At 40.7% G+C, this 14710-nt stretch overlaps 1 protein-coding gene across 1 annotated transcript in view; it reads left to right on the top strand.

The window, feature by feature from the left end:
- Positions 1-718: 718 nt before the first annotated feature.
- ncanb (neurocan b) overlaps positions 719-14710 on the top strand; it is a gene marked incomplete at both ends in the record, with an annotated part of 113984 nt that continues 99992 nt past the window's right edge. Inside the window, 3 exons of the mRNA XM_083888228.1 lie at positions 719-791; positions 11781-12010; positions 12102-12270. Coding sequence (XP_083744354.1) covers positions 719-791; positions 11781-12010; positions 12102-12270 — 472 coding nt within the window. The remainder of the gene's footprint in view (positions 792-11780; positions 12011-12101; positions 12271-14710) is intronic.

Here is a 14710-nt window from a genome sequence, read left to right on the forward strand (position 1 = left end):
TTTTTACGATGTTCTCTGTATTTTTCTTCAGCGATAGCGTCTCGGTTGGCAGGTTTTCAGATGACATTAGCTGTGTGTGTGTGGGTGTTTGTGCACGTGCGTGTGCACGTTCCTCAGTGTTTAGCACCAGTGGCTATATATTAGTGTACATTTCAACCCAGGAGCTTTTGGAGAGCATGAGTATAAAGTGAGCATCTGTGTTTTAAACACCCTGGGAAAGTTGCCATTTTAATGGTCTGTCTATTTTTTCTATCCTCCCTGCCGATTCCCAAAATGGAGCAGGTTTATCTACCCTGTAAACTGCAAGAGTAATAAACTGGTAACGGCAATATTTTAACAAAAGCCTTTAAATTTCATTGTGAGGTAAAAAAGAAAATGCCACATTTCTATTCTACACTTAAAAAAAGATTACACATGATGGCTATATTATGTTTATTTGTGCAGCACTTGCAGACACTTAATCACAAGCCCACAGGGGCTTCAGAGGACTTCATCACACATGACACTCATTTTTAAACTGTAAATTAAAAATGAAGATGGAACTGAACAAAATGAAAAGGAATTACTGCTTCTGATTCACCCGTCTGTGGTGTGTATGAGGAAAAACCTCACAAGACGAATGTTGATTTGTTGTTGATTTCAGTTTCCTTTGTGTACTCACTCTCCCTCCCTCCCTCCCTCCCTCCCTCTCTTCATCTCTGTCTCCAGGTGCAGCAGGATGCGTGGCAAACTGCCTGTGTGTGGACTGCAGCCCCTGCTGGCCTTCCTTCTGCTTCAAACCACAGTCTGCGGTGAGTCCTCATTAAACTGGAGATGCTCCCTGTCACCTGAGCTCCACTGTAAACTACATAATAATTAGACCGAAATGTTTCAAAACTATACTTTAATTACTTCTACGACTCGAATAATCGTCACTACCTCTCATCTGTCGAGACCACATCCATGTGAAGCGCTGCAGATCACATTGTCGTACGCTAGCTTAGTCCCAGTCCAGGTGCTGCCTATTTTGGAATCTACATGATTGCGAAAGACAGTGACATCTTTGAACATGTAGGATTTGTCCTGCCCGATCACTGTCGCCTGGCAACAGAGCTGTTGCTGCACTAAGGGCATGTAACGTAGTACATAATAAGGCACTTTTAATTTATCGTTTCTAATCAAAATAACACTTCAAAACAAAACGATGAACTAATTACAAAAGCTGCGATTCAATTCACATCCTCTCCATTTTGTTTTAAATCTCTAACACAGTCAATATTGAACTGGAGTTACATCATTAATCAAATCACAATAGAAATCACTCAACAATGGTATTTAAAAGTCAGTGTCAACCCAACATTTTTTTTTGAAGGAACCCAAAAAAAAACCTTTTTGAAGGAACCTTCACATTTTGAAATCCTACTCACTGCACTGTGAGATAAACTGCTTTCAAATGCAACCTCTGTGGGAGGCGAATCATGGACTGGGGCTCAGTGTACCTTGGTCCTGCATAGGTCAGCACCATAAATGATTAATAACCAAATATTTTTTGATTCATTTCCTGCTGATTATCTTCTGAATCAATCGCTTGGATCCACGAACTAACACAAGTTTCATGCTCAAAAACATTTAATTACAAATCTATGGGTGTAATTTAATCAAAGCAGACTGACTGTGGACAACAGTGCTCTGTTGTGTTGTGGAAGAGCCCATTCCTTTATATTAGACTTTGTCACACTGAGCCACTAGTGCACACACCTTGAACATGTGAAAGATCTTCTCCTCTCGTTAGTAGAGTAGCCCCGCAGCACTTTCCAGAGAAGGTGAAAAGAGAAAAGTGTGGTAAGGATGAGAAAACTCAAACATTTAACACCAAGGCTCACATTCACCCTTTCAGCCATTTCTGAAATAGAAGTTTTTGATATTTCGTTTAAATCTCTCAGATATTTATTTTTGCCACTCCTGAGCTCATTAAAATTTGCTTTGAGTTGGCTGAAAAGCTAGAGTTTAGGATCTTAATCCTCTTGCTGTTTGCCAGCAAATTATCCAAACTCTGGAAGGTGTTGACATTTTGCATTCGTGCACTTACCTTATTTTACAGACTTTGCATTTGCTGAGGGAATGAGAGAATGAGAAAGATGCTGATGCAGACTCCTATACCTTTACTTGATATGATACATATATATACACATATATATAATATATATCTCTTTGAAGGTTTTCCGTCTATACCATAGTGCTCTACAGGGACAAGAACACAACACAATGATTCAGACCTGTCAGTCCACCTTTGCTGTCTCCACACTGTCTTTGGCTCACTCTGCATATGCATGCTTTTGTGCGAACACAGGACAGGACTGAACACCCCCTCATTGGTCTCTGATGTCTTCCTGATGGTCTACTTCTCTGTGCACTCTATTGTTTCTGGCATCTGTGAAGGCAAATGAAAAAAAATCCTCAGACCTGGCACTGGGGCCTTTTTTGTGACTCGGGGCACACTTCTGCACTCAGAGATGATGGAAATTCAGCCAACTTCTCTGTCTGTCTTTGCCTGCGTGGGTATGTTTGTGAAGAAACCTCCAGGTTACATCTGCCAGGTGCTTTATGCAGCCAATTTACACACACACACACACACACACACACACACACACACACACACACACACACACACACACACACACACACACACACACACACACACACTCACTGAGGATCTGCATCTCAAAAGTGTATGTGTTGCAAATACTGCTTGCTCTGGAGAAGTTCAGTTTTTGAGGGCATTAACGTCCACTCTTTTCATTTTCCTTCTCTCCAATCTGGCATCTTCTACTTTTTGGTTCTGGCTGAACGACTTTTGAAAGAGTCAGTTGGAGGGAGAAGAGTACGGCAAGAGTTGGCACTACAGCTCACCCCGTGACACTTTACTTGACAGGAGAGGGTTGAAAATGGTGGTGCTGGAGGAAGCATTAAGTTGAGCATGCCTGCACTTTTGTGCATGCACTTCTGTGTGTAGTTATGAATTTAAAATGTTGGCTGCGTGCCACACGAGATAAATATATCGTTATGCTTCAGAAGGTGCACAAATTAGTCAGGGCAGCAGCGGGGGGAGTTCCTGTGAAGCCTGACATGGCCTGGTTTGGAGTCAGAAGGAGAGTGTAGGAGGACTCTGTTGTCAGGAACGGTTTGACGGACGGTTAGAGCATATAATAAATGATTGAGGAATTTAAGACAGGATGGTAACAAGGAAGGAGTGTGAGAGGCTAAGTCACTTAAGCACTTGTAATGAGGTACTTGAAAAGTGACATCCCAGAGGCTATAATAATAACCATCACCTTTACAGTCATCCATGCACTACCGGTAAAAACGGCAGGTACATTTTTTCATCCCATCACTTCTTTTCCCTCATTCATTTCCTCACGAGGAGCCTAAAGTAAAGAAAAAAAAACAAAAAAGTAATTGAATCCTGTTTTCACATCACCAGTCAATCCTGCATCACCTGGGATCCCACACTGCCTTTACAAACATCATCCTCTCACATCACACTGAAAAATGATAGGGGGCAAACTTTGCATTGCTTCAGGGCTGCATTCAGTGGATCTTGGCTGTAATTACGTGGGCAGACAGAACATCAAGTGAACTGAAGGGGTGATGTGATTTCATACGCAGTTAATGGAAAGACGTGATTAGATGCAAATTCACCCAGGGCCGTGCAAATTGATTTAACAAACCATGCGAGTTAAAAACGAATCACAAGATTTGCACACATGTCCTACGGCTTTCTGAGGAGGCTTCACAAATGTACACAGGGAAGATTCTGAATAGTCAGAGACTGAGCTGAACATAAGAAAGTAAACATAGAAACAACTCAGTCATTGAATCTATTGATAGCTCACAGTTGATAGTGCATTGATTGTTTGGTGCCAACAAAACCAAACCAAAACTGTCCTACACTCTTAGAAATAAAAGTGCTAAGTAGAACCATATAAGGTTCTTTGGCTTGTGCTCATAGGAGAACCCTTTTTGGCTCCAGGTAGAACCTTTTTATTAAGATCCCACCTGGAACCCTTTTGGAGTGTTCCACCAAGAACCCTTTTAAAACCCTTTATTCAGGACAGGGTTTTTAAAGAGTTCTCTGGATCAAATGGTTCTTACTGGAACCATTAGTGTTACCAAGACCCCTTGAAAAACCCTTTCTTCGGGAAAGGGTTGTTCAGAAGCAAATGCTTCCAGGTAGAACCTCAGCCCTTGGAGAAGAACTCTTTTGGAACCCTTATTTCTAAGAGTGCATGGTCAACGTTTTGGCTGTCTGTACACACATCTTTGTGTACTGTCCATGATGACTTTTTCAAAGCTATTGTAATATTCTGACTGTCATGAATCAGGCACGTAGAATCCACGTTTGTCTGCTTTATCGCAAACACTCTTCAAGAGTCAACCACTTTATGCTCATTGTGCAGCGCGGCGAAATTGCTTTTGCGAGTTTCCCCCGAGGCACTTGTAAAATCCCAAATGCTTAAAAAACAAAAAATGAGAATGCTAATTTAAAAGCAGAGTTCAAATTGCTAACAATATCATAAATAAATACATAAATAAGCAGTGAAAACAGAATAATCAGACAATATGCCATTTAGTGTCGAGTGTTCAAGTAAGCAGATAGGGTTATTATTGCACACATTTCACCCATTTGCAAAACAATATGTCGCACATTACTAATATGATGAGTGAGAGGTTTTAACACAGACTTCAGCAGGTTTTTGTGTCTTTTCACACTGGTTCTTCCATTTAGGTCTGTGAACAGGACCTTTTTCTGACTTGCACTCTTTCAGAGGATATGATGCAACTTTAGCATGATTCATCTCATCTTTTCACCACAACCCTGCTCTCTGTCACTGTTTATAGAAATGAGCAACAAGGAACCAGATATCAGTGATGCAGAAGTATTTATTCAGCAAAATTAATTGTTGCATAGTCATCAGTCTATAAACATGAAATATAAATGAGTAATACATGTTTACAATCGTGTAATGCCTGTAGATCAGCTCCATATATTTTGCTGAATGTGTCTGGTGTGGGGATTTGTCCCAAATGTTCTGTTGGCCATGAATCCATTTAGTCCATAAACTGGTAAAAAATGAAAGGCTAATGTTGGTCGTACAGTGAATAATATTCTAAGGACTCGACCTCAAAGTGCCTTCATTAAGTATGTTTTGATTTGGTGCTTGGAAAATACAATTAAAGTGAAATAAAATGAAGTTAATTAAGTTGAAGTGATTAGAAGTTTATATTCGTCTCCCCGGAGATTTGTTGTTGTTGTAACACTAGGAATATTTTTAATGGACAAAATTCACGCTGGAAAATAAAAATGGAGAGCGTGATAAAAATGTAGCAGATTTGACTGCTGGATTAGTGGAGGAAATAACAGAAAAGAAGCAGATGGGAGAGTCACAGCCACAGTGAGTGAGACACAGACCAAATATGACAGCAAGAAAAAAAGAGAACATCTGAGGAGGAGTTGCAGGCATGGAAGGAAAGAAGAAAGGAAGGGGGAAGCAGGTGGGAGTAGCAGGAACAGTTTTGGGTAGAGGTTTGCATGCCAGAGATAATCAGCATGGAGACAATTGCCAAACTCTGCATGATGTTTGCCTAACAGACCCTGCTGTGCTGAGACGGCAACTTCAGTGAGGAGAGTGTTGCTGTGTGTTCTCATTCCTGTCTGTCTCTCTCTGTGTGTGTGTTTTCAAATTCTGCCCTGATCACACGTTCCTAACCGTTTATTGCATCGGGGGCCTCTGTTACCATAGCTGTTGTTTTGGTGGCTTAGTTTTAGGGATTAGGAAAATTGGACACTCTGAATTTGACTGTAGGTATGAGTGTGAGCACTCTCACACTCATACCTACAGTTGGTGGTTGTGTGTCTATTTCAGCTGGGATTGGCACCGGTGAGGGAGTGATTGAGTTTGTTGTAATCCGTAGCCCCCCAAAAAATGGATCTGATCTCTGGTTCCAGCAAGTGGAGTGTAGAAGTGTCTGAAACCTGTTTGCTGGCAAAAAAAAACCTCTCCACTTTCTCATGTCTGTGAAGGTTCTCAGTTTGTTTCAGATATTTCACCTCTCATCCAAGAGGCTTTCTCATTTCTGACTCACTGGATTGTTGCCTTGGTGTAAAAATCAGTGTGTGTTTACCCTCTGAATACCTACCTAGAGTGGTTTTATGTCATTAAATGCAGGTTATTCACCCCCTGACACAGAGCCTCCACACACAAGAACAAGTTTAGCAGAATCTACAGAAGTTTTGTATCATATCAGCTTTTTATTCACATGGAGCAGGGCATTACATGAGAAAATAGGACTATGATGTCATAGTCCTACCTCTCTCTTGCTCGTCATCTTGTCATCATAGGTCTGACGTATATTCTACATTGTTTATAGTCGTTTTGGGGGAGGTTTTGTGTGTTTGCAGACAATTTTTGAAACAATGCTGTGTTTACGGAACAAAATAAGAGAAATATCATACAGGGAAAGTTCTGTTTCCATATAGATAAAGGCCCCAGTTTCAGTCTGTTAGTTTAACCTGAGGCAAAGTGTGAAGGAGGGTTGTTAGGGTTGCCTGAGAGACCCAGTTTGCTATTGTGTGAATGTTGGCGTTCACCTTTGTTGTTCTGTGTATGAGTGTTGATCCTTTCTGGATGAGAGTTCAGGAAAAGAACAAGTAGGTGGCAGAGAGTCGGTGTCATAAGCCTCCTCCTCTGTTGAGTGATGGTTTCACGCAGATGGCTTCTTTCACTCCTCTTTCAGTCCACCTGTCTGTCCTTTGGATTTAGGTGGACAGACAGCTGGATGTGTAAAGTTCAGGACAATCCTCATTACATTGCACTGCATAAACAAACTGAGGAGATTATGGTCTCACTTTTTTTTCAGGGGCATGGCACGGCATATGAAAAACTAATGTGACCTTATCTCACGCTCACATTAGCACCTGAAGCATGTGTGAGGAAGAGGAGGAGGGTGAATGCGCCCATGTGGACGTAGTATTCTCAGGACGTATTAAGGAGTGTAAAAAGAGCCACACTATTAACACTGATCAACACATGATGTTGCTTTCTTATGGTAAAATATCGTTTAATGTTGCAGCAGCATGAGTAGAGCTTTATTTAGACCAGGGGTCTCAAACTGACGGCCCCCCAATCGATTACATGCGGCCCCCCACCTAATATCATGTTTTAATGAAAACATGGATCAAGACCCCAACACAGTGTGTAGCTGAGGCACAGCTGCCAGCGAAGTGATAGAATATAATTTATGTTTGCTGGCAATGTTTTTATAACAGTAATAATAATTTGGTCATAATTATCCCATTATTAAATATATCATATACAACATTCAATTACATATATAAATACACTTGTTAGGGCCCGAGCCACGAATGGCAGTTGCTGAAACGGCTCCTGGTACAAATTTTAAATACAGTTGTCCACACTATTATTAATGTAATTTAAAATAAATGTCTGTTATTTTTTCCCCCACATTTTGTTCTTTAGGCCGGCCCCCTCTTGACCACAATAGATGGGCATTGGCTCCCAGGTCATTTGAGTTTGAGACCCCTGATTTAAACCTTTTTTCTCTCACTCTCCACATTGACACATCTGTGCACTCGGGCTTGTTATAACAAGCTTAACCTGGCCATCAGAGACGCCATTGAAGTCGCAACATGAAGTTTATCGCCCGTAACTTAAAGCTGTGCACCCACTGAACGTTGTGCGAAAAACCATCTAAACACAAAGGAAGTTAGTGAGCGATTTCAGTGGAGCCGGCTGAAAATGAGTGTGAAGAATTGAATAATGGATAGAAGAGTGCTCATTCTTAACTCTTCCAATCACATGCTGTCATTTCAATCTCTAGTTTCAGGTCGAACACCATGTGTCCATTTTGTAAGCTATGGTCCCATAATAGTCAATAGAGCCTGGTATGTTGTAGGGAGTGGCTATGGTGTAATTGACAGCAGATTTTGTGGAGTGTGACCTTTCAGTCCTCACACTCTCAGTAAGATTCCCCTCACAACTTCTTCCCCAGGCTTCATCCTGTTATATAAGTATGGTTCTGTCTGGTTTCAAAAGACCAATGGGTAATCTTGAGTTCTCAGCATCCTCTCCCTCTCTCTCTTTGTCTGTAATTAAACCCTGATTTGTTGTTAGTGTTTGAGAGCAGCCATCTTCCCTGTCTATTTTTGCCTTGTGGTTTTACACCTGACATAGGTAGTTGTTAAAAGAATGCATTTCTCAATTTCCCTTTACAAAACAATAAGGACAGCAAGCAGTTTTTTCAGACCATCCACTGGCACAAAAACAAACCCACACTTACTGCTGCTGCATATGTTTTATTCATATCAAAAGATAAAATTTATTCACCCTCTTTTCGCTCATTTTAAAAACGTGTCTTTCCTGTATTTCTGTTGTTATATAGTATTACATCTGGTACTGCATTTCATTTTTGTAAATTGAAATGATAAAATCAAGATGAACTCACTGAGAAAGAAGATGGCAACTGTAAATTAACTGAAAGGTTCCTGGAAATCAAATTTATTCATGCAGTGCACCTGAGAAAATTGAATTTTATGCAACTTCAGACCACTGCCAGTGTTTTAATTTAATTGTATGTATTTATGCATTGTGAAGTAATGTAAAATGTAATTTGATTTCCAATGATCAGGAAGCTCTCACTGCCAATAAACTCTAATTTTAGTTGTTGCACGAGTGAGGACAAAGGATTTTGGGGCACCAGAATTTGGTGTTTTTGGTCATCTTAAAACCTACTTTACCTTATTCTCATATTCTCTTAATCCATTACTTTATACTGTTTATATACTGGTTTTTATTGCAGTTTTGCAGAAAATGTGTTAAATAAAATTTAACTTACACAGACTTTCAAGGACTTATCAACAACTACTTAGTATTTCCTCCACACTCAGTATCAAAATGTAACATATTCCTTTCCCTGAGAGGCTATTAAATATCTTGGGCATTGCAATTTCATCCTTTCAAATCCTTTTTCAAAGTGTCAACATACACCATGTTGCAGATTTAAGCTAACTAAGCTAAAAGATTACAAGTGCAGCTTTATCTGAGCCTGCTGTAGATCATCATGTATTTACAAAGTGGTCAACAAACAGCAACAAGACTCTTTCAAACAGCTAATCTATGACACATGTGCAAACAAACATACATACATCATGCATTACAGACACATACTCAGGTGACATGCAGACAACAGAATAAAATACATTCTATCAGACCCAGTAGCTCCTGACTGACACGCTGATGGATTTGATTTGGGAAAATTGAGGTCCAAAAGCAATTGTGGGCATACTGGAAAGAAAGAATAGGAAAAATATGGGGAGAACATGGAATGATGTTCCCAATTGTGTTAGTATTGGAGTTGAAAATGCCATTACCACTCACCCTGTGTCTGTGTGCAGCTCTGTGCCAGCCACATAAAGGCTCCCTGACTGTGTTTAATAATTCGAGAGCACCTCTAAAGTGAAGACAGATGGGCCAACGGTGACGATCACGTTGATGCCACTGTGAACCACCAGAAAGAAAATAAGAAAATCCTGGCACAAGCTGTAAGCTGCTGAGAGTGGATCCTCCAGGAGGAGCCGGAGCATGAATCGTCTCGATGCCCTTCTCTACACTCGGGCTGACAGAAAAAAGACACAAGACTGGTAGAGGTCAATAACAGTTCTGCCTGTTAACATTTAACAAAGCCCACCACACTGACTTAGTCTTTACAATACAATGTTTTCCACTATGGGGTTTTACAACGTCCTCTTTTTCTTCAGCTGTATTGACATTCAGCTCTGTCTTGCCTCTCCTTTTTTTTTTTTTTTTTCACTTTTCACCCAACATCCAATTGAGCCTTGTTTAGAAATGAGTGACAAAGCGCAGCGCCAAACACAAATGGAGACAAACCGCAGTCTTGTTGGGGCTATGTTTGTTGGAGCATTTCCATCTAAATGCAGATTTGTTATAGCAAAGATATTCATCTGTTTACTTTCATCCCCATGGTGGTGAGAGGGTGATGATTTGTTTCTGCTTATTTTTGTTTCTTTTATTACTATTTGACCTCTAGCAAATGGGATTTAGGGCCCTTATGAAAGACATGTACATGAAGGTGATTTACTTAGTTGTGTAAATGACAGCACCAGTGGGGAAACAAACATGAACATTTGTCCAAATAAAGAATGGGGAAAGAGAATGAGGTCATGATTTTTAAGCTTCCTTGGCATCATTTGTGACTCTGTCTTCTTATTGGCACCATAAGCAAATAATTGTTGCCTAAATGATGCTCACAATGTCAGAACTGGCAACCAGAGTCAAGACAATTGATGCTGTGGAGATAATAATCCGTTTTTTAGTTTTTAAGTTTTTTGGGGAAACACAAAAGTGCCGTAATGCTAGTGAGCGGTTGGAATGTTTTCTCATAACCCTTCCTCCTTCAGACAGACTGTATATGTGTTATCCTGTAGAGACACTGGCAGTGTTACGGTATTTGCAACCTTCTGGGGATCTGAGGACACTGCCCATGACTGAAACGCAGGTTGATTGAGATCAGGAATTCATCTTTTGTTCAATCTCACAATCCCTGTATGTTGTGGAATTAACACTACCATGGAGGCTGCAGTAGGGGAAGTTAATGAATAGAAAAAGCCTGAAGTACGAAGAAGCAGGAGCCGAACAATGTGGTTTGGGTTAGGTGTAGAGGCTTTGTAGCCACATCAACAACCAGGCTCTTGTTGTGGATTGGGATTTAGGGACAAGCCCTCCAACAAGCCGCCAAGGCTCTATCAGAGGCTGCTGAGGGAAGCAGAATCTGGATTTGGATTAAGAGGAAGGACGCCAATTGGGCGTTTATACGTAAAACTGCTGAATGACTGAAAGTGACACTAATGAAAAGAAATCAATACAGTTCACCACAGTTCAACCCCACTGTCTGTGCCACCCACCCAGCCAGTGCTTTTATTCTGGTCTTTTATTTTCTGATCTTTCTTCTTTCTTTTTATTGCTTGGGAAAGGACGCAGATAATGGAGCTAGGGAAGTGATAGGCTAGTGTTTATGCAAACATATTCAGAGTCTATATATATACAGTATATAGGTAGAAACATGTATAAAAACATGATAATGGCACAGACATAACGACCTGTTTATGAATTCACATTCCCCTCTGCAATGTAAATGAGCCTGTCTTTTCCGTCAAGGTGACACAGGATTAGAGGATGATATTAAGGTACGACTCCACCAGAGTAAAATTAGTTTTGCGGGTAAAAGACAACAGGGGGAAAAAAGAAATCAGTGGAGCACTGCTGGATTTAGCTGATACCAGAGGTCCTGTGAATGCATCACATTTTTCTATAATGATGCGCTTTCCCTGTCATGAGTTTTAATAAATGTATTTTTTGTACCTCAGTGATGGGGGTGGTTTAAGCTACAAAGAGGTGGTAGTTATCTATCCCATAAATACAATATCAAGGAGTGATGCATGGTATTTGAAAATACTTTTGATATCTTGCCTCCCGCTGTTTAGGTTGAACAGTAATGGTCGACTGGATCAATGACCAATAATCAATGATCGATGACACCATGACTTGATACTTCACAGCCATGGAAAACAAAATAACGCTAAAGGAGATCACATGTTTTCTTCTTCAAGAAGCAATTAACTAACATCTTTCATTGTAATGAAAAATAATGTCCTCTGGCTTTATTTACAAAATGGGATTGACTCTCCTCTCCTCTCCTCTTCTCAGGCATAACCAGTGCCGATACTGTGGTGAATATGCGCAGAGTGACCCATCAGACCATAAGCGAGGAACTGTCCAAAACTGTTCTCCTCCCCTGTCTCTTCACCCTGCGCCCCAGTGCTGGTTCATCTCATGAACCCCCCAGGATCAAGTGGACCAAAGTCTGGGGCCAAAGAGGTTCTGACGGCCTGCAGAAGGAACAGTCAGTCCTGGTGGCCAAAGATAACGTGGTCAAGGTACAATAACAGAGAAATGTCTGGTGTCAGTGGTTAGTTCGTGTTTCCTTCATTATTTTTTTCCCCCCTTTTGTCTCCCCTCCCTTATCAGGTGAAGAAAGCCTTCCAAGGTCGTGTCACGTTGCCTGGTTACAGTGTCAACCGCTTCAATGCCACTCTCGCTCTGACCGGGCTACGTACCAGTGACTCTGGTTTGTACCGCTGTGAAGTTGTGGTGGGCATCAATGACGAGCAGGACACGGTTCCCCTGGAGGTCACAGGTGAATACCAGGCAGTCTTTTTTGTGTCATCTCTTTGAGGATACTCATGTCATATTTCACCTAATATAATTAAAATGTATTCCCTGAGATATATAATGTACCATGATTGGGTCACATTTTAGGGGAACATGCTACCATCACGTGCTAACTATGCTCTCAAAACGTCCTGAGAGTGGTTGTTTCATTTAATTAAGCGATTTGATAGCTAATAAATCTAAAGTCTAATTAACTGATTGAGATAACGAACCACAATTAAGCCTGTACACAAGTAATTAAAGGTTTATTAAGTATTAAAGTTCAGGAGCAGTGATTAGCATTAAATAATTAAGAAACCGCTAAAGCTAAATCTTTACTGACAGCTAAGAGGTGCATTTTAAAGTAAACGACAGAGCTACAACCACTATTTGAGTTACTGAAAAAGACAAATATTTGTCCGTTATTCAAGAAATTTGAATATTTCTCTTTGAGGTTGTTGTTGTTGTTTTTTTTTGCTAACATTGACCAAAGTGCTTTGTTACTTAAAGTTTAACCTGAATTGTTTCCACTGGTAATTTGAACTAAATCATCGTTCTACGTTCTAGTATCTTACCAGAGCTGTGTTTTATTCCAATCTGACAGCCATACTCTGTAATGTGTTAACGTAATGTTAATACTGAATTGTCATATGCATGAAGCATTTGTGGGGAGGAAAGAAAGGCAAGCAGAATTATAATCACAATCAGAGGAACAGTAATTAACCAATAATCAACACCTTTTATGTCATTATACGCATTGGGGTGGGTGTTTCATTTCACTCATTGTTGCACTTCCCTGATTGCTCTCAAGGTCTGCAGCCATAAATAATATGATCCTGGTTGTAATAGCCACCACTGCCAGGGCTGTTTTCTATCTGTGCAGAACGTATGATCATAGGGAAAAGGGTGAGGGAGCAAGAACACATTAAACATCATTGACCTGGTGCCACTCTGGTGCCATTCATGCACTGAAAGCGTAATGAAACCAATAAGGTAGGAACCCCACGGTGTACGCTGTAGTCAAATAGTGTTACTCTGAGAGCATTGTATGGCTCTCAGTGGCTTCGCTAAATAGACAACCCATTTACCAAATTATCTGTATCCAGGACACCCGTATTTTGCCAGACCACCTGGAGCTAGTTCATTGTAGTAGAACTATAATTACTGTGTCAGAGTATTTTAGCTGCAGTGCTATCATCATATTCTTTCCAGGTCACTCACTATTTTTAATAATAAGCTATTATCATAATGACCACGGGGAATCACACAATGCATTAGCTGCTGTGCACTATCATGCCTCTCGCTACAAATCCATGCTAATGTTGCACACATTAGTTGTAAAAGCCATATTTTTTTTTACAAAGACACAGCGATGGTCACATTGTCTGTAACTGGTGGTGACAATAGCCTCCACTCTGTCGCCTGTACATGTTTGTGGGAAAGCGTGACCACATATACCGCTGTTTGAACCTCCTAATTTCTATTTTGACAATATCATACTGAGAATTGCTACTCGCTGTCTGATTTTTTTTTAAAACGTACTTTACATTTTAGAAGCAAGACCCCTGTCACTTTGCATGAGAAACCCTGTGGCCTCTCCCGCTTGGCCAATCGATTAAAACACTACGAAAACCATTCCTTCAGAGAGAAACCAATTACGTAGCCAGCGACGAGTACCCATCTCTGGGGCTTAGTCTTAATTGGCACTCAGGCCACATGGCAGACCACAGCCGTCTTCACACTAATTCTACAGAGTGTTCAACATAATAATTAGCAAGTATTGATACTGCTCAGCTATATCAATATCATATTAATCCACTCTGCTATTCTCCTAAGCAGATTTGTGTGTCTAAGCCACAATGAAATGACAATCCTGTTCTGCCATCTTGTCGTCATAATTGTCCCGCCGCTGCCTCTGTCTTACTTGCTCCCTGCTCTGTCTTTCTTCCTCTTGGCTCATATTGACTGGTTAATTGGCTGTGTCTTACCAATCAGAGCACAGCGTCATTGATTGTGCGTGTCAGCCATTGTCTGTGGTGAGATATGGCTGCCTCACTATTAAATGGTGTGTGAGGACAATAGATAGCACGTCAAGTGAAAATCTGCTGAATTTATTTATGAAACCTCTGGGATGTTGCAGACTTTGTGGTTGTTAAAATGTTCGAGCTCCTAGATCACCTTCAGTGCCGCCTGGTTTACACTGTGCAAGATTCACGATCTGTATTGGGGCTATAGTAAACTTGTTTTTAAAGAAATACCTTCTACACTTTTGCCCGAATTGCGAGCATCTTATTGTCCATTCATTACATTTTTGTGTGAAGGATTGCAGGGGATGTTGAAGCCAATCCCACCCGACATACAGTGGGGTGAAAAGCAGGGTGCACCATGGGCAGACAACCATTCACTCTCACATTCACGCCGTTGGA

The sequence above is a fragment of the Microchirus variegatus genome (assembly GCF_963457635.1).
Source record: "Microchirus variegatus genome assembly, chromosome: 4".
Taxonomy (NCBI): domain Eukaryota; kingdom Metazoa; phylum Chordata; class Actinopteri; order Pleuronectiformes; family Soleidae; genus Microchirus; species Microchirus variegatus.